Source organism: Talpa europaea (genome assembly GCF_964194135.1).
Source record: "Talpa europaea genome assembly, chromosome: 3".
NCBI classification, from domain to species: domain Eukaryota; kingdom Metazoa; phylum Chordata; class Mammalia; order Eulipotyphla; family Talpidae; genus Talpa; species Talpa europaea.
The window spans coordinates 95,195,806-95,222,278 of NC_140069.1; the positions used below are offsets into that span (position 1 = coordinate 95,195,806).

The window sequence follows — 26,473 nt, forward strand, 5'->3', positions numbered from 1 at the left end:
GCACATCTGGTCTGTACCCCGGTTCTTGTATAAATAAAAAATAAATCTTTTAAAATAATAATAATAATAATGGTACAAAACACAACATAACATAAATGGACAATTATAAATCAGAGACATCCTGCAGGGAAGGAGGAGCGAGAGAGATCAGCAGGAGAGAGGGAGGAGCACAGGGGACTGAGGTGATGGTGCACGGGTGCATTGGTGAAGGAAATTCTATGGGGACTACACCTGAGGGGGGTGGGAGAAGCAAATATTGTTTAAAAATGAACAATGGTGTAAGAAATTAAAAAAATTAATAAAAATAAATAAAAGATAGCTACTATTACTACAAGAAGGAAATGAAAAAACAGACACTCTCACTTCACTAAACAAAATCCATGTTGACCAATTGGCTGTGGAAGAGGGATTGTTTTTACTCTTCTAGAAACAGATTGAATTTATTGACACTTTCAGTCCAAACCCATGTACTTCTAAAGCAGAGAAGGAGACATAAAAGAAACCCATCATTAAGCTATATTCAGGTTATGTAAAGTTTTAACTTACTCCCCCAAAGATTTGTAATAATTCCTTTGTTTTTCCAAGAAACCTACTATAGATAACTTTTCAACAATGGGATATAAACCTGAATGCATAGAAGGAAATGTGGAATTTAAAAATGTTTCTTTCAGTTATCCATCAAGACCAACTATCAAGGTATGTTCATTTTAACAATAAAATTTTACAGTATTTATTATATTATCTTCTGCTGGTTAAAATATCTTATATGATTATTTAGGATCATTTTCACAAGATTTGGCCACTTTACTTAGCGACTTGAGAGAATGAGACAGAGACAGAGGTAAAGGAGGGGGTGGTGAAGAAAGAAAGATTAGTAATGGGCAAATAACTCTGAAAGTGATTGTTAAATTTTGCAACCTCTTTTCTATATTCAACTGACCAAAACATTTAAACTCTAGGAATTCCTCCACTCTGGATTTGGGAGCACACCAAAATGTCTTGGACTGATGGTGCACCTATTGATGATACCTAGAGCTTATTCCATTCAGTGTAGCTAACTTGTTTTAAACTCCTAGTGTTCAGTCTGAGAGAATTATACACGTGTGTCTTTCCAGTTTCCCTTTCTTGGTGCTTTTAGTGTACTAGTATTCGTGCCTCTGGTGCTTTCTCTCTCTCTTCTACACACATATATATATACACACACACACACACACACACACACACAAATTTATTCTCCTCCCTCTATCATTCAGCTTTTGACAAGATGTGTAAATGTGCCTCTTATATTGTTTTTCTCCTTTTGTTGTGTTAATGTATTTATCCAAAATAGTAGTATAGTAGTTACTATTTAAAGACTTCAAAGTGCAATTACTAGTAATCATCTGTCATAGAAAAAGAATGTGACTTTAAATGAAATTGGTAAAATGACTAATGTCATCAATCTGTTATGCCTTTTAAAGTGACCACATATCCCCTGCTGAATTTGCATCAAAAAAGTATCTTCCTTTTTCCTCATTTTTCTATAATGTAACTCTTTGAAATTCTCTCTTCAAAGGAAGAGAGAATTTTATTTTAAAAATTTTTGTAACTTAATTACCATTAGTAGAGTATTGTTGTCTTCAACCATTTTTCTTCACATAGAATTTTTCAACTTCATTTTGGAACTACATTTGGAATGAAATTTACTGATGACTTAAACACCATTTGTGATTTTTACATGGGAAAGAACTTTTGAAACAACCTTTTTTGTTAAGGTGAAGAATTAATAGTTAAAAATAAAAGGTCCATCCACTTTAAATAAGACACAGATTATTCCAAGGAAAAAAAGAACTCCTCTCTGTGATAAAAATTCATGTAGCAGAGGAGACACTCCACTAAGGTTTCCCCTATTTCTCGCCATGTAGGGACTTTTTCTCTCCTTGGCCCTTTGAAGGTTTTATTTTTGGTTTATATGAGCATCTGTTTCTTTTTTTTTTTTTTTGTAGATTTATTTATTTATGCATATAAGAACTGGGGTACAGGCCAGAGGTGTGGGGGATGAGAAGATTCACCAGAGACAGCGGGGAGCAGAACAGGCAGACTGAGTGAAATACACTGCTGAGGGAAGCAGCGGGTGAAACAGGAGAGGTCTGCTGCACCATGTGGGTGGCTCCCTGGCAGGTCTGGGATTGAACTCATGCTGCAGTGGCTGTGGACAGCTTCATTGCTTGCGTCTTAACCCTTGTGCCACTAGGGAGGCCCAAGAATCTGTTTCTTTACGTATGTGAGGTCAAAGTGACAAAATCCAAGGGCTTATTTCCATGTTTGTTGTGGAATATATACATGTAAGCAGGCAAAGATAGCTGAGGGATTCTCAGCAAGATTGCTATTATCATTTTGGAAGTGTAATTATTTGTGAGACTTCTCTCATGTTGCAAGTCCCAATAATAGTAAATGCCAACACCACCACCCAGTTATTAAGAAAATTTTAAAAGTGTTCCCCACATGCCTCCCTGGTGGTGTAAGGGGTTAAGATGCAACCTATGAAGCTTCTGCAGCCTCTGCAGCAGGAGTTCAATCCCCTGGCCAGCCAGGGAGCAACCCACATGGCACAGCAGACCTCTCCTGACTCGCCTGCTGCTCCCCTCAGCAGTGTACTTCGGTCAGTCTGCCTGTTCTGTTCCCCACTCTATCTCTGGTCAATCCTCTTACCCCCCACACCACTGGCCTGTACCCCAGCTCTTGTATACATAAATAAATAAATCTTTAAAAAAATTAAAAAATAAAAAATAAAAGTGTTCCCCACATGTTAAAATGTCCCCATGATATTCAGCATTAGAGAAGGAGAATTTCTACTGCTAGAATCCCATCCATGGTAGTCCCTAAGGAGTCTCACCAGTTATTTTACTTCTGAGTATATTTTGCAATAAAGTTAAGTATATTCTAAGAAAAACTCCCTTAAATAGCTCACAAAGATATCTGGAGAGATTTCATTCAAGGTTACAGATTAAAATATAAAACTTTAACTTGATAGGAAATTCATATGAAGTATTTCAGTTGAAAATGTTAACAGTTTGCTGTGACTAATGTTCTATGAGTGCTCTAAATTTACATCTCCTCTTTATAGAAAGTTGATGAGTCTTTTACTATTATTTTCCAAAATGACATAGGTTATTATTTTACATGCACATGATACAAACATAACAAAAACTAAATTTGTTTTTAAATGCCACCAAGTAATTCATTATTTGCTTATAACTATAAATTTCTGAAAATATGTATATCATATTGTCACTTACCCTAGTTTTATGAACTTTCTTCCCTGTGCATTCCAATAGATTCTGAAAGGTTTGAATCTCAAAATTAAATCTGGAGAAACAGTAGCCTTGGTTGGCCCCAATGGCAGTGGAAAGAGTACAGCAGTCCAACTTCTGCAGAGGCTGTATGATCCTGATGACGGCTTTGTAAGTACAACTAGCAAAACCGTGTACAGTCCATACAATAGGTCTTGGAAATACCACCTTTTACTAAGAGTTTACTGTTATGTCAACTTTTTATTGTTAACAGTGGAGCCAGGAGAGAAGCCATATTTTTTTCCTTACGTGCATATTCATTTATTCAACAAATATTTATTAAGTGCCTACTATGTGCCTAGGTGCTGGGGATACATTGGTGAGCAAAGCATAAGAAATTCTGCCTTTACCAAGCTTACATTCTAATAAGAAGAGATAATCAATAAATTAAATAAATTATATAGTATGTTAGAAGGAAATAAATGCTATGGAAAATAATAACATAGTCATGTGTAGTACCCAGAACATATCAAACATTTCAGTTTCTCAAAACATCCCAGAAGAATGCTACCTGTAGAAAATATGCTCACATACTTCCTTTCTGTCATCCATAATGTTTCACTTAACTTATTCCCCCTTGTATATGCAGAGAGAATAAGATCAAGATATTTACAGGGGCATAATTCTTAATGCTACTATTCAAATATCCACTTTTATTTTTAAAAGGAAATCTACTCTCCTGGAGCCTGGTTTCACTTAATTATATTTCTTAACTCTTCATTTGGAATATACTAGACCCATGTGTCCATGATAATATTGAATAACATTAGATAAGCATTCCATTTATAAAGCAGTTGCATAAAATGCCCAGGCCTAGACAGACTACCAGAGTCAGTCAGAAGGGGAGACCCTGTGAGTTGTAATTATCAAACCCTGGTTTCTGTCATTGGCATATGTTGGGTGGTGAGTAATGATACTGTCTGTCGATGGAGAAGACAGCATTTATTTACTATTATTTATGGAAATGAATATAAGATGCTTTTGCCTTTTTCAGGGAAATGGGGTATTAAAAAGAAATAAGGAAGGAAGGTTATTTCCTTAAAAAAATTTAAGATCTTACCAGTCTTACAATACCAAAATTGGGGCCTCCCCTGGTGGCGCAGCCTCTGCAGCGCCGGTTCGATCCCCAACAAGGGTCCCACATGGCACGTAGACCTCTCCTGCCGTGCCCGCTGCTCCCCTCAGCAGTGTATTTCGTCACTCTGTCTGCTCTGTTCCCCACTCTGGCTCTGGTGAATTCTCTCACCCTCCCGCGCTTCTGACCGTAGCCAATGCTTGTATAAATAAATAAATAAATCTTAAAAAAAAAAAAAATTGAAGTCTGTAACATGTGTTTACATGAAAATATTTGTCACTCCTAGAGTAAATAACTTTAAAATATCTAATTTATGGATCTTAGAATAAAGATATTTAGGTGTTTGACAAGATTGTAATCCATTTTTTTAGGCTTTGTTATTTCCTGTCTGCCAGAAAAAGTCCATGGACAATATATATATTATAAATATTTGTCAAAATATAGTTAATCTTTGATTCCTGAAATACCTTGCTTCTCAGCTCATGTTTTAGACTAGTAAAAAACACTGTAAAGTCAGTACAACAAAAGACAAACACAACATCATTGATTCCTTTGGATTGGCAGATCACTATAGATGGACAAGACATCAGAACTTTAAATGTAAAGTATTATCGAGAACATATTGGAGTCGTCAGCCAAGAGCCTGTTTTATTTGGGACCACCATTACTAACAATATTAAATATGGACGAGATGGTGTAACCAAGGAAGAGATTGAGAGAGCTGCAAAGGAAGCAAATGCTTATGAATTTATAATGGAATTCCCAAATGTAAGTGCACCACGTAACCTATGTCCTTAACTTAGAGATTAAGCACTGCAATATTCCAAAATAAGATAACAAAGCATTTAGTTTCTACAGAGTAAGGAATATGATTAGTTGTCTCATCAGTGAGAGAGCATTATAACAAGCAAAAGAGGAAATGCATCATTGAAAAGTCAGTTTTTTAAAATCATATTTAGTTCTTACTGCTTATCACTACAAATGGAAAAGAAAAAAATGAAAGATATGTTAAAATAAAACAAAGAAGTAGAAGACAGAATCATCACTCCAAGCTGAGAAATGATGTCTGCAAAATGTTGAATTGCGAGGACATCTTGTGGCTAAGACAGGGAATAGCGTACACACGGGTCAGTTTAGTTTTGTGAGACGGTAAAAAGGAAAACGGATCGTTTTTTAGAAGCACACGAAGGTAATAGTAAAAAAAAAAAAAAAATTTGAAATCGTGCTTGGAAAGAGATATAATGGACTAAAATTCTTGATCTGAGGACATAGATCAGATTCTAATGGGTATTTTAGAATTGATAGCTGTAATACCACTTATTTACATTTCTCGAAGTATTTGTCCATCAGTTACTACCTGAAATGGTTCTGGGGAGTATGGTAAAATATGTAAGGAGAGATTTGAAATTAAAATACAGACTAAGTATCACCATCCCATAAAATGATGATAAGTTCACTTTAATGAATCTGTTTTACAGACCACACACTGTGGTTTATAATAATTTTGTTTTTTCTTTTGTATGTTTTATAAAAACTTTTGTTGTGATAGTAATTAACTCATATCCCCATTACTGAGGATCATAATTAGGACAGCAAACTCACTAAAAGCTTCAGATCATTTCTTTGTGTTATAGTTTGGAAAAACACACTCTTTCTTTACCACTCTCAATATCTTTTTTTCCTTCAAACATAGATGATCTTTAGTTTCCTATTTGGAATTAAGGAGCTTTATGGTGACTCTTAAATCCTACCCTATACCTTCTTGCATTTATTCGAAGCTCAAAGATGTCCCTTGCAGAAAATCTAACAGAAAATCCTGAAGATATAATCCAAAGAACAAATGAAAGGTATTATATTAGCTTATCATGATGGAAACTAATACTGCAGCTATGGTGAATCAGAGAAAGAAGAATTAAGTGTAATAATAAAAGTTTCATCACTCATAGCAGGAATTTAAAAAACCTAAATAAGGGACCAGGAAAAAGACTAATTAGTACAAAGTAAAAATCAAAATCAACAAGCAGCTATAAACCAGAGACACACTACAGGGATGGAGAGGGAAGAGGAGAGGAAGGACTAGAGTCAAAATAAGGGGGGGTGCAATTGTATGGGGAATATAACCAAAATGATAATGCATACATTGTGCAAAAATGAAAATGATGTAAGAATTCTATAAAATAGGGGGTTGGGGGTGGGAGGGGAAGGATTGGGGTCAGAATGGGGCGTTTGCAATTGTATGGGGGAATATAAAAATAAAATTTATTATTTAAAAAATAAATAAATAAATAAAATAGCACATTTATACCAAATGTGGATAATAATAAAAAAAAAGAAAAGAAAAGAAATAAACAGGGGGATAATGGAGTTAAATTATTGAAAAAAAGAAAGAGAAAATCTGTAAGTTGCACAGGGATTTAGGAGAATATGGACAATGATCTGTTGCTTAGATGGATGATTTAAAAAAAAAAAAGAGGGCCTCCCCGGTGGCGCAGCGGTTGAGCGCTGGGTTGCGAAGCTGCGCGCAGCCTCTGCGGCGCCGGTTCGATCCCCGGCTGCTCCCTGGCCACCGGAGGAGGGTCCCACATGGCGTGCAGACCTCTCCTGCCGCCCGCTGCTCCCCTCAGCAGTGTACTTCGGTCCTTCTGCCTGCTCTGCTCCCCGCTCTGGCTCTGGTGAATTCTCTCACCCTCCCTCCCGCACTTCTGACTGTACCCAGTGCATGTATAAACAGACCAGCAAACAAATAAATAAAGCATGCCTCTAAAAAAAAAAAAAAAGAATTCTATAAAATAAAATATTAATTAAAAAATAATAAATAAAAGTTTCAGAAGTGGTTAACTCAGGTAGGTGGAAAAATGGGGAAGCTCAAAAGTAAATGCTATTAGTTTTTCTATGATGCACTTATATTAAAATTAATATATTAAGATTAACTGACACTTGATAGCCTTTTTCCATAAAAAAATTTTAAAAATGAAAAAATATATATAAAAATGGATAAAATATATAAGATATATAAGACATAGGACAATTGTTTCCAAGCATTGAGTTAGTAGTAGTTCAAGACCATGAGTCCTGAGAGAAAGGAAACACATGAAGATCTGTTTTAATGTGCGGCATTCCACCTGGGAACAAGTTTCTGACCACATGTCCTTAAAGTGGAATCCAGACAAAATAAGACAGTTCTATTCAGCTGTAAGACAGGGATCAGGTTTCAGGACAGCTAAAGCAACTGAAGAAGTAATGAGAGAGCTATGGAGTTGAGGTGGGGAGTAGAAGACCATCCTTTTGGGGAGTCTTTGTCTGAGAAAAGAGTACACCCAAAGCCTAACAGAAATAGCAACTGAAAAGTGAAGCAGTGTATTGGAGATTTTGAAAGCACAGAGTAGTGAGATCACGTTAACATCCTTTTTTTTTTAATACCTCAGGCATATAGCTTAAACACACACACATACACACACGCACATGCACACACATACACACGCCACACCTTAGGAATAAAGACCACGCCTCAGAGTAAAGCTGACTCTGGACCTGCCCTAACAAAGCCTAAAATCAAGCCAAGACAAGATCCCCAGAGGAGACAGAATTTGGAGTTGGGCCCTGCCAAGTTTTCAGACTTTCTGCAGATACACTGCAACAAAGCATAAAACCCAAGGTTACTCAGTTGAAGATGATTAATCAGTATTTGAATTGCCAACTAGAATAAAAATCAGCATTTTTAAAGAAGAAAATAGAATTCAGACTCTTTCTGTCTTATCATGAATAGTATGCAGGATATATTCTACAATAACTAGACATACTTTATTATAATTAATCTTTATCCTGGAGACACACTACAGAGAGGGGAGGAGAGAGGGGGAGGAGAGAGTAGGGGAGGAGAGAGTAGGATCAAAACAAGGGGGGGTGGGAATTATATGGGGACTATAACCAAAATGAAAATGCATAAATTGTGCAAAAATGAAAAATGACGTAAAAAATATATAAAATTTAAAAAATAATAAAAAACAGGGGAACAGAATAATATGACCCATAGCAAGAAAGCAATCCTAAATATATATGTACTTAAAACTATGTATGTTTTACATATATATGTACTTAAAATATATATGAAACTTAAAAGCTTCAAAATGCATGAGGCAAAAATCTAATATATTAAAAGGAGAAACAGACAAATCTACTATGCTAGTCAAAGGCTTCAGTACTTTATATATCAAGTAAACAAAAACTCAGCAAGTATGTATTGATAGGTGACCTGAACAATACTGTCAACCAGTTCATCTAAATGACATTTATAGAACACTGCACCCAATAATAGCCAAATACTTCTCCTGGAGTGATCACTGAGATAAGCAATATTCTACTTCATTTAAAACAACTGCAATTTCAACAAATAAAAAACATATAAAATATATTCTTAGACCATAATAAACTATGGAAATCAATAACAAATATATCTGGAAAATTCACAAATATTTGAAAATTACATAAGATACTTCTAAATAATTTATGACTCTAAGAAGAATCCTGAAGGAAAAATAAAACTATTTTGAAAAAATAAAATACATGCAATGCAATGTGTCACTATTCGTAGAATACTTTAAGCAATGCTGTAAGAGAAACTTTTAACATCAAATGCTTACTTTAGAAAAGAAAAAAAGACGTAAAATCTATAAAATATGTTTACATCTTGAGAAGCCAAAGCAGAGTAAGAAGAACAGATCAAACACAAGGCAAGCAGAAGGAAGGAAATAATAAAAATTAAGAGGTGAAATTGAAAACTGAAAACCATTAGACACAAGCACTGACGCCAAAAGCTAATTATTTGAAAAGATAAATAAAATCAGTGAACACTAGCAAAGGCTAACAAGGGGGGTGGGAGAGAGAGAGATTTTACAAATATGAGGAATAAAAGCTACATAACTATCCCAAAGACATTAAAAGGTTTATATAGGAATGCTATGAACAATGCTATACCTATAGATTTGACAGCTTAAATAAAAGTCAGTGCTTTGAAAGATACAAATTACCAAAACTCACTCAAATAGAAATAACACTAAGATCTCTAACGTTGAAACTATCAACTGGGTCTCAAAATAATACTACTACTTATGGATGAAATAAAATTCAAAGACAAAAAAAGCATCAAGAAAAAACCAAAAACATTTAATAATAAAGTTATATAAGAAGTGTAAGTCTTCTATGTGAAATATATAAAATATCATTGAGAAAAATTAAAGCTCTTAATCGAATGTATCTAAATCAATGTATGTATTGATTTAGAGTCAATATTCATGAAGACATACATTCTTCTCAAATTGATAAATAAATTTGATGCTAACAATCTTTTGTGGGTTAACCAAACTCTAGTAAACAATACCTTAAGTATGTGTGTGTGTGTGTGTGTGTGTGTAAATCGACATGCTAATTCCAAAATTTATTTGGAAAGTTAAAAGACCAAGAATAACCAAAACAATTCTGAGGAAAAAAATAACAAAACTGGAAGACCTTTGCTATCTAATTTTAAGGCAGCATTTAAGAAAATAGTAATTGTATAATGAAAGGCTTAATCAAGATCAGTGAGCAAAATAGAGAATCCATGCAGAAATAAACCCACATATATCTAGTGAATTGATTTTTGACAATGTCAGTGTAATTCAGTGGGGAAAAGGAAAGTCTTTCCAACAAATAATGCTGGAGCAATTAGATACCCATTTGAATAGAAAAAAGGTGAAATCTGGCCCATCACACCATACATAAATACCAATTTTCCATGGACCGCAGACCAAATGTAAGAATTTAAACTTCACAAATAAAACCTTAGAAGAAAATATTTTTGACATTGAGATAAGAAAAATTTCTTAGATAGAAAAAAAATCTAGTATTTTAAAAGATGATAAACTGGACTTTATCATAATTAAAACCTTCTCTCTAAAGTAAACCATATAGAACATAAGACGGCAAGACACAGGGTGAAAGAAAATACATACACAGATATAATGAGGGATGTGGATCGATACCAGCAATAGAATAATAAAACAAAAAAATAAACTGAGAAGTGGACAAAAACATGAACAGCATTTCATCAGAAAGAATCAAATAAACAATATACATATGGAAAATAATCGACATTATTAATCACCAGGGAAACCCAAAGTTAAAAACCACATTGCAGTACCAATTCATTAGAGTTGCCAAAATTAAATAGACTAACAGTAACTTTAGGCGAAGATGTAAAGCAACTGTATCTCTAGTTCATTACAAATAAAGTGAAATTGGTACAGTTTAGAAAGCAATTTACCAGTTTATTATACTGTTAAACATGCATTTATGATAGCATTCTATCCTAGATACCAGCAGTTGAATGGATAAGCAAGTTCATATTGATATAGGTTGCCAGATCAAATACAAAATTTTTAAATAAATTTTTATTTCAAATATATAATGAGTAATGTTTTAATGAAAGTCTATTCCCCAATATTATATAAAACATGATTATATAAAAAGTATTCCCTATTTGAGGGCCTCCCCGGTGGCACAGCGGTTGAGCGCTGGGTTGCGAAGTTGGCCGCAGCCTCTGCAGCGCCGGTTCGATCCCCGGCTGCTCCCCGGCCACTGGAGGAGGGTCCCACATGGGGCGCAGACCTCTCCTGCCGCCCGCTGCTCCCCTCAGCAGTGTACTTCAGTCCTTCTGCCTGCTCTGCTCCCCGCTCTGGCTCTGGTGAATTCTCTCACCCTCCCACGCTTCTGACTGTACCCAGTGCTTGTATAAATAAATAAATAAATCTTAAAAAAAAAAAAAGAATATCATTTAAAAAAAAAAAGTATTCCCTATTTGAAATTCAATTTTTTTAATTTAATTATTTTTTTTATTTTTAAACAACACTTGCTTCCCCCCACCCCCTCAGATTGAGTCCCCATAGAATTTCCTTCCCCAAGGCACCCATGCACCATCACCACAGTCCTCTGTGCTCCTCCTTCCCTTCCTCTGATTCCTCGCCCTCCTCCTCCCCTGCAGTATGTCTCTCATTTATAATTGTCTGTTTTTGTTTTGTTGTGTTTTGTACTGTTACTTTTTTTTACACCAATGTCTTATTTGCTTCCCCTATATTCCTGTTACAAGTGAAACCATCCAATATTTTTTTTTCCTTCTGGCTAATTTCACTGAGCATAATTCCTTCTAGCACCATCCACGTTGCTGTAAATGTAATGAGTTTATCCTTTTTGATTGCTGAATAATATTCCATTGTGTATATATACCACATCTTCTTGATCCAGTCATCTATTTTGGGCATTTAGGTTGTTTCCAGGTTTTGCCTATTATAAATAGTGCTGCAATAAACATCTCAATGACATTCTTCAAAGAAATAGAACAAATACTGATGAAATTCATATAGAGCCATGAAAAACCATGAATAGCCAAAGCCTTACTGATGAAAACAAAGGACAAAGGAGGTATCACACTTCCAAACTTCCAGCTATACTACAAAACCATAAAAATGAAAACAGTTAGGTATTGGAACAAAAACAGACACACAGACCAATGGAACCAAATAGAAAGCCCAGAAATAAAGCCACACTTATATGAACAACTAATTTTTGACAAAGGAGCAAAGAATATGCAATGGAACATGGACAGTTTGTTCAATAAATGGTGCTGGGAAAACTGGACCTCCACATGCAAAAAAATGAAACTAGACCACTACCTATCACTGTGCACAAAAATCAACTCAAAATGGATAAAAGGACTGGACATAAGACCTGAAACCATAAAATATATAGAAGAAAATATAGGTAAAACACTTCAAGACATACATCTCAGAAACATCTTTAAAGACTCATCAACCAAAGCAGTGATAGTGAAGGCAAAGATAAACACCTTGGATTATATCAAACTGAAAAGCTTCTGCACAGCAAAAGAGACATTAACCAAAACAGAGAGACATGCCATTGATTGGGGAAAAATCTTTGCACGCCATTCAACTGATAAGGGACTGATCACAAAGATTTACAAAGAACTCACATGGCTCAACAAAAATAAAATAAACAGTCCAATCAAGAAATGGGCAGAAGAACTTAAATGACATTTCTCCAAAGAGGAAATGCAAATGGCCAACAGGCATATGAAAAAATGTTCAACATCCCTTATAATCAGGGAAATGCAAATCAAAACCACACTGAGATACCACCTTACACCAGGAAGAATGGCACATATCAAAAAAACAAGCAACAACAAATGTTGGCGAAGATGTGGTGAAAAAGGAACTCTCCTATATTGCTGGTGGGAGTGTAAACTGTTCCAACCACTATAGAAAGCTGTCTGGAGGTTCCTCAGTCTACTAAAAATGGAGCTACCATAAGAACCGGTAATTCCCCTACTAGGGATCTACCCAAAGGACACAAAAACATTGATTCAAAAGAACACCTGTACACCTATGTTTATTGAAATTCAAATTTAACTGAGCTCCAATGGTTTTTATGTTTTCACTTGGTTTTGCTAAATCTGGAATGTAGCTTGACATTCAAAGCACAATACCACGTCCTCCAAAAGGAAATACTTAGGTGTAAGTCTAACAAAATATGTACAAGATATATATGAGGAAAACTATAAAACTCTAATGAACAAAATCAAAGAACTAAATTAATGAAGGAATATTCCATCTTTACAGATAGGAACAATCAACATTGCCTAAGTATCAGTCATTCCCAGCTATAGATTCAATGAAATTCCAGTCAAAATCTCAGCAAGTTATTTTGTGGAAATTAACAAACTGATTCCAAAGTTTATATAGAAAGACAAAAGACCCAGACAAGCCAACATAATATCAAGGAGAATAAAGTTAAAGGACTACACTATCTGACTTAGAGACTTATTATAAAGCTGTAGTAATCAAAACAGTGTGATACAGTCAGGCACCATTTGATGACATTTCAGTCAACGATGGATCACAGAGACAGTGGTCCCAATGGACTGTACCAGATCGGTATATAGCTATACCATGTAAGTTTGTGTAATTACACTCTTACAACATTCACACAACAACAATATCACCTAATGACTCATAGACTGTCCAGAACTAGATCCATGTAAATATAACCAACAGATACTTAACAAAGGCACAAAGACATTACATGAGAACAACAACTGTCTTTTCAATTAATGGTTCTGAAACAAGTGGACATATACATGCAAAAAAAAATTTATTTTTTTTTTTACATAGACCTTACACCCTTCTCAAAAACTATAAAATGGGCTTTTTGGTCCTGAAGCGGGGTAGGTATCGCTGTTGCTGCTCGGCTTGAATTCAGAAACGTAGCCGGACATGGGGCTGGAGGACGAGCAAAAGATGCTAGCCGGGTCCGGAGATCCCATGGAGGAGGAAGCCGAGGAGGAGGAATTAGTGGATCCCCTGACAACAATGAGAGAACATTGAGAGCAGCTGGAGAAATGTGTAAAGGCTCGGGAGCGACTAGAGCTCTGTGATGAGCATGTATCCTCCCGATCACAGACAAAGGAGGATTGCACTGAGGAGCTCTTTGACTTCGTGCATGCAAGGGACCACTGCGTGGCCCACAAACTCTTTACCAGCTTTCGTCACCGGGGCATCAGGATAATTCCTTATGATTTTGAACACGCCATTTAGTTCTTATTTGTGTAAGTTCATGTGAAACTTGTGGATTTGAATTTACACAGTAGTCTGTGTAATTAACAGTATTTCATCTTAATAAAGTCCTATTATCTGCAAAAAACCCCACAAAACTATAAAATGGGTCATAGGCCTAAATATGAAATACAAAATTATGAAACTTCTAGGAGATAATTTAGGAGGAAGTTTAGATGATATTGGATATGGCAATGGTTTTTTAGATACTGCACCAAAGAACATACCATGCAAGAAGTAATTAATAAGTTATACTTCATCAAATTAAAAACTGCTCTGTGGAAGACAATGTGAAAAGAATGAAAAGACAAAGACACATAAAGGACTAGAATCCAAAAATGTATAGAGAACTCTTGAAAAAATAAGAAAACAGTCCTATTAAGAAACGGGCCAAAAACCTTAACAGACATCTTACTAAAGAAGATATTTGGATGGCAAATAAGCAAATTAAAAGATAATACTTATCATATGTTTATCAGAAAAATGTATATTAAAATAACAACAACATACCACTGCACTCCTATTGGAATGACCAAACCCCAGCATACTGACAATAAAAAATACTGATGAGACTGTAGAGCAACAAGAGTTCTCATTCATTGCTGTTGAGAATGTAAAAGGGTACAGCCATTTTGGAAGACAGTTTGATAATTTCTTGTAAAACTACACATTCTTAACCATAAGATCCTTTAACTGTGTCCACAGCAGCTAAAAACTTATGTCAACACAAAATCCAAAACACACGAATAAAGCAGCTTTATTCATAATTGCCAAGGGTTGGAAGAAACCCAAATATCCTTTATTAGGTGAATGGATAAATGAATTGTGTTATTTGTGAAATGAAGCAATGGAATATTATCCAGCACTAAAAAAGAACTGTGCTGTTCAGCCATGAAAAAAGACATGGAGGAACTTTTTTTTTAAATTTTTATATTCCCCATACAATTGCAACCCCCTGATTTTGATCCCAAACCCTCCTTTCCTTCCCACCCCCAAAGTGTGTCTCTGGTTCGTAGTTGTTTGTTGATTTTGATTTTTTTCTTTCTTATAGTTATTCTTTTTCCTGGTCCCTTATTTAGGTTTTCTAGATTCCTGTTATGAGTAAGACCATCTGGTATTTTTCTTTTTCTTTCTGGCTTATTTTGCTGAGCATGATCCCTTCCAGCTCCATCCATGTTGCTGCAAATTGCATGTGTTTATCTTTTTTGAATGCTGAGTAATATTCCATTGTGTATATGTACCACATCTTCTTGATCCAGTCATCTATTTTTGGGCATTTGGGTTGTCTCCAAAGCTTAGCTATTGTAAACAGTGCTGCTATAAACATAGGGGTGCAGGTACCCTTTTGTTTTTGCTTTATTTTGTTTTGTTTTTTAAATTTTATTTTTATATTCCCCATACAATTGCAACCCCCTTATTTTGACCCCAATCCCTCCTTTCCCTGCCCCCCCACCCCCCATAGTGCAGGTACCCTTTTGAATTAATGTTTCTGTGTCCTTTGGGTAAGTACCTAGGAGTGGAATTGCTGGATCATATGGAAGCTCTATCTTTAGTAGGTTGAGGAATCTCCACACAGCTCTCCATAGTGTTTGGACCAATTTGCGCTCCCACCAGCAGTGCAGGAGAGCTCCTTTCTCTCCACACCCTCACCAACATTTGTTGTTGCTAGTTTTTTTAATATGTGCCATTCTCACTGGTGTGAGATGGTATCTTATTGTAGTTTTGATTTGCATTTCCCTGATTATAAGGGATGTTGAACATTTTTTCATATGCCTGGTGGCCATTTGCATTTCCTCTTCAGAGAAGTTTCTTTTTAGCTCTTCTGCCCATTTTTTGACTGGATTATTTTCTTTGTTTTTGTTGAATCTCATCTGCTCTTTGTAGATTTTTGTGGTCAGTCCTTCATCATTAGTGTTGGGTACAAAAATGTTCTCCCAGTCGGTGGGGTTTCTCTTTGTTTTGGTTATTGTCTCTCGCTGAACAGAAGCTCTTTAATTTGATGTAGTCCCAGCTGTTTATCTTTGCCTTCACTATCACTGCTTTGGGTGATGCGTCTGTAAAGATGTCTTTGAGGTTCATGTCATGTAGTGTTTCACCTATATTTCCTTCTATATATTTTATGGTTTCAGTTCTTATGTCTAGTTCTTTAATCCATTTTGAGTTGGTTTTTGTGCATGGTGTGAGGTAGTAGTCAAGCTTCATTCTTTTGCATGTAGCGACCCAGTTTTCCCAGCACCATTTATTGAACAAACTTTCTTTGCTCCAGTGCATATTCTTTGCTCCTTTGTCAAAGATTAGTTGACCATAGATCTGTGGGTTTATTTCTATTCAGTTCCATTGGTCCGACATGGAGGAAATTTAAATGCATATTACTAAGTGAAAACAAGACAGTCTGAAAAGGTTCATACTTTAGGATTACAACTGAGAATTGGAATTCACATTCTAATTCCTGAGATTGTAGAGAAGATTATGCTATGGAGATAATTAAAAAGACTAGTGTAAAGATTAATAGATAGAGCACAGAGGATGTTTATTGCAAGAAAAATGCTCCGTATGATAGTATAATGATGTAATAAGAGCAGTTTTAAGTTCAAAGCAAAATTACGAGAAAAAGAGAAAGTTTCCAGATACCCCTCCTCCCTCAGATGCATAGTTATCATTATCAATATCCCCTGCCAGAGTGGCACCTTTGTTATAACTGATGAACCTAGACTGACAGATCATAATCACCCTTAAGTCCATAGTTTACATTAAGATTCCCTCTCAGGGTTGGGCATTTTATGGCTATGGACAAATGTATAATGATGTGTATATCATTGATATCAATGAATCCTAATGTAAACTATGGACTTAAGGGTGATTATGATCTGTCAGTCTAGGTTCATCAGTTATAACAAAGGTGCCACTCTGGCAGGGGATGTTGATAATGATAACTATGCATGTGAGGGAGAAGGGGTATGTGGGAACTTTCTCTTTTTCTCTTAATTTTTCTTTGAACCTAAAACTGCTCTAAAAAATAGCCTTTTTAAAAAAGTTTCATCATATGAAATTCTAGAGCAAATATCTATAGTATCTAATTTGTTAAAGATGCATATAGCCAGAAAAAGTGAAAGAAGACCTAAAAGTCTCCCAAGATTGAAGAGTCTTGCAGTAATTTTTACATCCTATTTTTCAGAATATGCAATAAGGTAATTGTGGAAAATATATTAAATTGCTAATAAACATTTCAAATTATAGTTATGTATTTGTGTTAGCATGGTTCTTTTAAAGATACCAGTATATCCTAAGATTGTCTTAAAAACTTCAAAAATTGCTTCAAATTATCATTAATTTTTCTATAAACTCTCAGTTATCATATTTCCTAGTTTCTTTTAGGCCTAACTAAATTTTCTTTGGTTAGTCCTTTTTTCACGAGATTCTTTTTTATATACAATTGTTTGGTTATATGAAGAACAAATCAAAGGTCAAAATCAGCCAGACTGAAGTAGTGACTGTAATTATTTTTTGTTCTAATCATTTGATCATGCTCTTTTCTGTCTCTGTGCTCTTTCCTATTTATCATTAGAAATTTAATACCTTGGTAGGGGAAAAAGGAGCTCAAATGAGTGGAGGACAGAAACAAAGAATCGCAATTGCTCGAGCTTTAGTTCGAAACCCCAAGATTCTGCTCTTAGATGAGGCTACATCTGCCCTGGATACAGAAAGTGAATCACTTGTTCAAGCAGCATTGGAGAAGGTAAGTGAACGATTGTATTTCTTACTTCAGTATTCCTGGTTTAGCATTATTTTAAAATACAAGAAAATATGGCTCTATAGAAAATCATTTATTAAGTTTGGAATCCTCAAGATATGGATGGAGGGTGTTCACCCTTTTAAACATTTGTTTAGTATTTATAGGAAATAATTTGGAAGAGAAGAGATCCTATACTTGGTGTTAAAAATATATATGAAGCTGATATCCAAGCAGCCATGGTATATATGCTCTCATTCCACTATGTCTTTACTTCCCACTCTCCCAAAATCTCCATCGTGACTATAACCATATCCACCAATTGCCTCTTCCAGGCACACCTGTGGGATTCTCTTCCCTGACCACTTTTCCTTGTAGGGCAGCCAGAGAGAGGTCATTTTAACTTCATTCCATCTCAAGTAGAGAAGCATTCGTGTGGTTTGCCCTGACTTTGAACCATCCTCCTCCAACTGCCCTGAACCCTCAAACATTGCCCTGACCTCCTGTTTACTATAAGATGCTGCAACCAAACTTAGCTCAGGCTTTTAAAATAAACTGTTAATTGGCAACATGATAACTAGTAAAAAGTTTTCCATTACTGGTGAAAATGGAATCTGTATCATAAATGAAGAAAGATGAATGCAGACCATTTTTAAATTACTGTTCCAATTTATACAAAACAGGCATGTGTACATGTGGATATAAAAGAAGGAACAATGCATGAAAATAATAGTAGTTATGCGGCAGAATTGTAGGGGAATTAAGGATTGTTTTTAAATTTTTTTTTTCAGTTTTTAAAGAGGCAAGAAGATTAAATCAACACTGTAGGGATATATAGGTATGAAACTGCTTTAAGTAAGGTCTGCTGGTCTTTTCTGGGATGAGTATAAGTGGTAAATGGGGTGACAAGTAGAACAATAAGCTTGATTATTTATATATACTGCAGTTTATCAGAAAATGACTCATGGTGAAGAGGAGAATTAAAATACAGAAATAGTAATGAAAACTCTATCACCATGAGATTCCTCTACATCTACTACATACTGTAGTTGTGGAATCAAGCTTTTAGAGAGGTCCCTACCTAAAGAGGGGAAGGAATAGAGCAGGTCTTATTTATGCTAAGAACTCCCAGACCCTGATGCCTAATACAACCTGATCTGTAACAGTCACCAGATTTTATCTAAAAGTGACACCCATTCACTAATCAATCAAAGAAGGTGCAATAAAATGTATTCCTCCTCTTGGGTGAAAGCTACATGCACTCCCCTCCACAGCCTACCCTCACATATTCTTCCCATTACCTCCTCTCCATTGCCCCATTGTCTTCCTTTTGAATGAAATTCTAGAATAGCAAAACTAATCTATAGTAATAAAATATTCAATCAGTATTTTCCTGGGATGTGGGGTAGGTTTTCAGTAAAAAGGAGCATGAAGGAACTATCATTCTTGTTCTTACTTGTATTATTGCAATTGATTCTTTCTTCAATCCATGCCATTTCCAATCAGGGCTCAACACAGCAACCAAGTATTGCCATTAAAAATAAATTTGATCATGTCATGCTTCTGCTTCAAATCCTCCAATGAGTCCCTAGCTCAATCTTCTAAGTATAAACCAAATGACTTTCAGTAAGCTAAAGAGTTCTGAGGAGTGCCAAGCTCCTTCTGGAACCTATCACATGATTCCCGAACCACACTGAACTTTCTTTGAACATCCAGTCATAGCATTTTTCATCAGCTAACATAATACATATATATTTGTTGATTGTGTTTTTATCTCTTACCTCCCTGGAATGTCAGCTCTCTGATGACAAAGTCTTTGATTGGTAAACTTCAGCATCCCCAGCTTTACAATGATACCTAACCCTTAAACAGCCAATAAAGATTTGTTAAATGGATTTTGGATAAGAATGATACAGAATTTTTCCAAAGTCTGAAGTACTGTTTTCTGGATTTCTTAATCTAGGCTTGCTACAAACAAGTTTTGCATCACTAATCTTGTTTAAGAGGAGGATCTAGGGTGAGTGGATAAAGGTTTATGCCATAAGATATGGACTTCCACTCTAGCTTGGACCTGGCATGTCACTGCAGCATGTTTCCAAGCTGTCCCACTACAAGGAGGCATGGCAGTGAACACCTGCAAGCCCCTGGGGAAGCTGAAAGAAACCCACACTGATTCTATGATAAAGTCTATGAAAGTTCTTTGAAATGTTAAAAGTAGTATGCAAATCTAAGGAATAATTATTATTAAGTGAAGTTCAGCTACACCACATCAATGGAGAATCTTTAAAAGGGCCCTTTACTAATTATGAGGGAAGGGTTTCCATCACAGTTTTATTCTTTGAAGAAACAGTACTGCTTTGTTGAAGCCCTCATGAATTTTTCTTTATCATCACTATTCTTTCTCTCTATGATGCACTGTTAGTCTTCCTCCCAGGCCCCTTAAAATTATACTACTTGGAGAACTGAACAACAAGAAAATTCATTAGTACATTAAGCTATGGACTATTTTAATAAAACCCCAAGAAGCAGTTATCTAAAGTTGAATTTAGGTTAATTAGTACACAAACACACACATGCACATACATATTTTTCTGTGATTGTTAGTTGAATAACACAACCTTTATTTATTTATGGAATTAGGGATTTGTTATGTTTTTTTCTTTCTCTTTCTTAACCATTTGTAACAACACAATAATTGTGTGGTGCGAAAAGGGGATTTCTGCGAGGGGATTTCCTTGACTGGAATTAAGCCAGAAGACTAAATAAAGGTGACACACAGACCACTTTATTCCAAAAGCATCATGGAACATTTTATTAACCCACTTAATCAGACTCATATTTGTAACCATTTATAAGTTATTTAGGTGTAATAAAGGAACAAATGGATGATAGTAGCTGATCCTTACAAAAACTCAGTGAGAAAAAAATATTTATTCTCCTGCTTATTCTACATCTCACATTTACATATGTGCACATTGAGTCACGAGGATATTGAATAACTGCTAGTAACAATGAAGTCAGAACTTGGATCCATACAGTTGGCCCTCTACCCCATTCACATAACCACCGTGCTGTGTCGCCTCAAGACCTCTTCTGACTTGCCTGCTGCTCCCCTCAACAGTGTATTTTAATCTGCCTATTCTGTTCCCCACTGTGTCTCTGGTGAATCCTCTCACCCCCTTACACCCGTGGCCTGTACCCCAGTATTTGCATGCATAAATAAATAAATCTTTTTTAAAAAAGAATATATTACTAGGGACTGAAGCTAAATCTAATCTAATATCTTCAAAACCAGCCTCTTTTAAACACAGAATTGCCATATGATCCAGCAATTACACTTCTTAGTATATACCAAAAAAAATTAAAAGCAAGGACTCAAATAGATAGCTGTGCATCAGTGTTCACAGCAGCATCATTCACAATAGCCAAAAGGTGAACATTTGATGAATGAATAAGCAAAATATGATATATAAATGTACTCAGTCTTTAAAAAATAAAGGTAATTCTGATACATGCTATAACATATGTTACCCTAGAAGACATTACTCTAAGCAAACTTAAAAAAAATGAAAAATGTCCAAACATTTATATGTAATAGCTAAAATAGTCAAATTCATAAACAGAAGGTGGAACACAGGCTACAAGGTGCTGAGAAAAGGTAGATAGGGCGTTATGCTTTAAAAGGAACAGAGTTTCTGTATGGGATGAAGAAAAACTTGGAACTGCATAGTAGTTAATGCCACTGAATTGTACACTTAAAAGTGGTTAAAATTTTACCATATACGGAAAAATGATAGCAATACAAGCCTCAGTAAAAAATAATATACACAGAGGAAATGGCCTCTTGGGTCCAGGAGAACCCCACCCTTCTAAAATGGCTAAAGTGGTAAATTTCATGTTATACATATTTTACTAGAATTAAAAATAAAACACCTCTATACAAACCACATTGCTACTTTGGAAAGAAACTCACACTATATCCCATGGTAGTCTTATAATAGACATCCTTTTGTCCCCTTATTGTGTTTATTTTGAGTCTATTGTAATACAATCAGTGGGTTTTTCTTTCATAGATGAATTATAATTTTTACTTAACATGACATTTCAGCCCTTTAAAATATAGTAAAAAATATTAAAAGTATATTATAATATCTTCCATTATATGGGTAAGTACCTCAATGGTATCTGTAAATTTAAATTATTCCTAAGCTTTGTCCTTTCCCACAAATAGGGAAAATGCCTATGTGAAGTCAGGCTTTTCCTGGAGTCCAGCAAAGAGTGACATAGAAGATGGAAGTTTATCCCATGCTCAGGAATGGGAAAAATTAGCATAACCAAAATGACTATCATGCATAAAGCAATGTATACATTTAACACAATCCTATCAAAATGCTAGCAGTATTTTTCCAAGTAATTGAACAGAAAAATATGTCAGGTTATATGGAACCATAAAAGGCCTCAAATTGCAAAGCAATCCTGAGAAAAAGGAAAAAATGGAGGTATCATGTTACCTGACTTCAAACTTTACTATAAAGAGCACCAGTAGCTGCTGTGAACACTGATGTACAGCTATCTACTTGAGTCCTTGCTTTCAATTTTTTTGGTATATACTAAGAAGTGTAATTGCTGGATCATATGGCAATTCTGTGTTTAAAAAGGCTGGTTTTGAAGATATTGCTCTTTACTATAAAGAGCACCGATACATTGATCAATGGAAGAAAATTAAAATTCCAGAAATAAATTCATATACATATCAATACCTAATCTATAAGAAATCATCCATGATCATAAAATGGGGAAAGGACAGTGCCTTTAAGAAACATTGCTGGGAAAATTAGAAAGCCATACATAACAGAATGAAGTTGAATCACTCTTTAACTTTACACACAAAAATAAACTCCCAATGGATTAAAGATTTAGATATAAGACCTGCAGGAATAAAATAAATAGAAAAACATTAATGATATGTTCCAAGACATCAAGAATAAAGTTGTATTTGGAAAATGAACTGATGTGCCAAGTGAAATAAAAATAAAAATTAAGTAGAATTGGGCCTCCCTGGTGGCGCAGCGGTTGAGCGCTGGGTTGTGAAGCTGCCCGCTGCCTCTGCAGTGCTGGTTCGATTCCCGGCTGCTCCCTGGCCACCGGGGGAGGGTCCCACATGGGATGCAGACCTCTCCTGCCGCCCGCTGCTCCCCTCAGCAGTGTACTTCGGTCCTTCTGCCTGCTCTGCTCCCCGCTCTGGCTCTGGTGAATTCTCTCACCCTCCCGCGCTTCTGACTGTACCCAGTGCTTGCATAAATAAATAAATAAATCTTAAAAAAAAAAAGAAATAAAGCTAATTTCTAAAAAAAAAAAAAATTAAGTAGAATTACCTCAAGCTATTCGCAGTGTAAGAAAATATGAGATTAAAAAGACATCTTATTGAATGAATAATAATGTATAACTGAAAGGGGTTTAATAAATAAGATATATTAAATCACATAATTCAACAATAAAAAGACAAAACAGTCTAATAAATATGTAGCAAATATAAACAGATAGTTCACCAAAGAGGATGTCCAGAAGACAAGATCAGACATGAAAAAAAAAAGTGCTCATTATGTCTTCCAATAAGAGATGCAGGTAAAAAGCCCAGTGAGAGACTCTGATGCCTGTGAGAATGGCACATTTATTAAAAAATAAATTTAACAAGTACTGGAGATAATGCAGAGAAAGAGGAACCCTACCACATCATTGTTGTGAATGTAACTGGTGCCCACTGATAAAGAACTGGATCACAAAATCTGGTATATAAATTGTATGGAATATAATCTTGCCATAAGGAATGATAAAATGCAGCCACTTTCAACAAAATAGAGGGAGTTTTAGAGAATTATATGTGAAAAGGCAAATCAGAATGATAAAAACAAACACTACACATTTACATAGCAGACCATTCGATAAAGTAAAATACTTACAAAAACCAGTGGACATTAATAAACATTGGGAAGACTGAGATTAACAGGGAAAGGGATAAGCAGGTTTAAAAAAAATTGACTTCCTAATTGCTACTAAAGACATCTCTAATGTGTTATTTGTAGCTAGAGTTCTGGACTATGTAAGATATTGTGAAAGTAAGCTAACTATTGCAGTATTACCTCTTCTTGCCCACCATTTCCTTCATCATTTACTTTTTGTTGTAAATTTCTCCACAAATAATAGCTTATTAATAAAGTTCAGTGAAGAAAAAAGATATCAATTAAATGACCATCAGTTTTATTATCACCTTTTAACAAATTGTTTGGTAAGTTATTTAGAAGTGGGAATGAAGAGATTTCAGGCTAGAAAAAGATAACATTGTGTACTACTTCATATTCCTAATTGGGTAATACATTGTGGCCTCATCTCAGCAAAGAGTTTAGATTTTGATGTGTTTTCCTCTTAGGTCTTAACCTAAGCTTATATATATATTCACATAATGCCTGCAATTTGAAAGGAAGAATTAAAGAGACAATGAGTCATTTAATATGGCTCCTGAGTACCTGATACTTTGCTATTTGTCACCCATGTTACAAAAGAGAATGCTTTCTCAGACAGATGCCATGACCTAACAGGAACAGTGTTCACCTAGAATGTCAAGCCAATTGGCTATCACATACACAATGGAATAATCAAGAGTTAAGACACCAGAACTTAACTACCATAAAGACCTTCTAATGGTAGATGGTCAGTTAAATGCTGGTAGCTAAAACAGGTGGAAAATTTTAAGAGTTGTGAGAGATTTGCAGGCTGTATTCTTGGAGTACTAGGGTTTTCCAGGAATCTAAGGAATGGAAGAAGGTGGGAAGGAAGGATGGAAAAGTATATTGAACACCCCCAGCCTCTTCCTTGACAATTCAAATAGAGCAACTATTTCTCACATAGAGAACACAAGTGTGAAGAAATTGTTCAAAATCCAAATCAGAGACATTCAGCAGGGGAGAGGGAGGGAGAGGGAGCAAAACAGGGGAGGGAAGAGCACAAGAGACTATGGTGGTAGTTCGTGGGTGTCTTGGTGGTGAGAATTTTATGGGGATTACACTTGAGAGGAGAAATCAAACAATGTACAAAGATATATAAATAAAAATTTTAAAAATTAATTGTTGAAAATCAAGCTTCCTTAATATATATATATATATATATATATATAGTAGACTGTGTATGAGATTGCTTACCTTTTGTGCTCAATTAGCATGTACTACAATGAAAGTTACATCCATCATGAGTTTTTATTGAAATAGTGGACTGCATTCTTATATCATTAAACTTTCTTAGTCTGTTTATGAAATTTGCTAAGCTATTCATGCAATTTTTTTAAGATTTATTTTTATTTATTTATACAAGCACTGGGTACAGTCAGAAGCACGAGAGGGTGAGAGAATTCACCAGAGCGGGGAGCAGAGCAGGCAGAAGGACCGAAGTACACTGCTGAGGGGAGCAGCGGGCAGCAGGAGAGGTCTGCGCGCCATGTGGGACCCTCCTTCGGTGGCTGGGGAGCAGCCAGGGATCGTACTGGCGCTGCAGAGGCTGCGGGCAGCTTCGCAACCCAGTGCTCAACCGCTGCGCCACCGGGAAGGCCCCCTATTTATGCAATGTTGAATGACATTTCAAGCTAAAAAAAATCAAGAAAATTTGGTGCCAGTCATATTCTCATATTTAAACATGATATTTTAAATAATAGTATAACAAGAAGCTTTCTTGAATATTCAGCATTTGTTATTTCTAACTTTATATTCATTTTCTGTCCTTATTGTTGGAAGGCAAGCAAAGGTCGGACTACAATTGTGGTTGCACACCGACTTTCCACTATTCGAAGTGCAGATCTGATTGTGACCATAAAAGATGGAATGGTGGTAGAAAAAGGAACACATGCTGACTTAATGGCGAAGCAAGGTCTATATTATTCACTTGCAATGTCACAGGTAATGTTTATATGACATAAAGTTATGTTAAGCTCTGCCTGCCTGAGACTATGCAGATACCTCTCTTTTTCTCCTTTGCGTAATAAACCTGTCCTTTTAAAATGTAAAATAATAATAATAATAAAGTTGTGTTAGCAGTTTTTTTTTAACTTTTCATAGATCATACCACACTAGAAAACATAAGTCCCAAATTATAATCTTAGGCTTACAAAGCAGTCAAATTTTATTTACAGATCCTCAGCAAATAAATTGTCTTTAATATGCCCAGAATTGTGCTAGATAATATGATGAGAGTTAAAGAACTAACTGTACATAGCACCTAATTTTGCCAGGCACAATACAAAGAGGCTTCAAAGCTTTATGTAACAGATGTGGGACAATCCAGTTTTATATACAGTGATCTCTTGGTTAGAACACTAAAAAATATAACACACAGTTCCTACATGAAGATTTAAAACTTAGCTACAGAGACAAATGCAAAATTATGCATACAAATGTTATATATTGTATGAGCAAGAGAAGGCATGGTAATGCTAGAGGCTCATTGACAAATTCCTGGTTTTTATGGACCACATTTCTTCTTGCCATATGATCTACCCTAGTGGATTTAACATAAATTTTTCATTAAAGCATATTAATGTAAGTGATAAGGATTAGATTCTAGCTCTCTTCTTCATTCTGGTCCAGCCTGTTCTCTTGCCCTAGAAGGCAACCTTCTTTCTAAAGGGAACTTA

At 35.4% G+C, this 26,473-nt stretch overlaps 1 protein-coding gene and 1 pseudogene across 2 annotated transcripts in view; both read left to right on the forward strand.

Moving 5' to 3' along the window:
* The window catches only part of ABCB5 (ATP binding cassette subfamily B member 5), a gene marked incomplete at both ends in the record, with an annotated part of 94,972 nt that overhangs the window by 15,661 nt on the left and 52,838 nt on the right, over window positions 1-26,473 (forward strand). Inside the window, 5 exons of the mRNA XM_084230118.1 lie at window positions 586-696; window positions 3,318-3,443; window positions 4,972-5,175; window positions 17,632-17,802; window positions 25,578-25,739. Coding sequence (XP_084086244.1) covers window positions 586-696; window positions 3,318-3,443; window positions 4,972-5,175; window positions 17,632-17,802; window positions 25,578-25,739 — 774 coding nt within the window. The remainder of the gene's footprint in view (window positions 1-585; window positions 697-3,317; window positions 3,444-4,971; window positions 5,176-17,631; window positions 17,803-25,577; window positions 25,740-26,473) is intronic.
* On the forward strand, window positions 13,728-14,048 carry LOC311168237 (cytochrome b-c1 complex subunit 6, mitochondrial-like; annotated as a pseudogene). Its single transcript has one exon. The product of its transcript is annotated as a cytochrome b-c1 complex subunit 6, mitochondrial-like (transcript).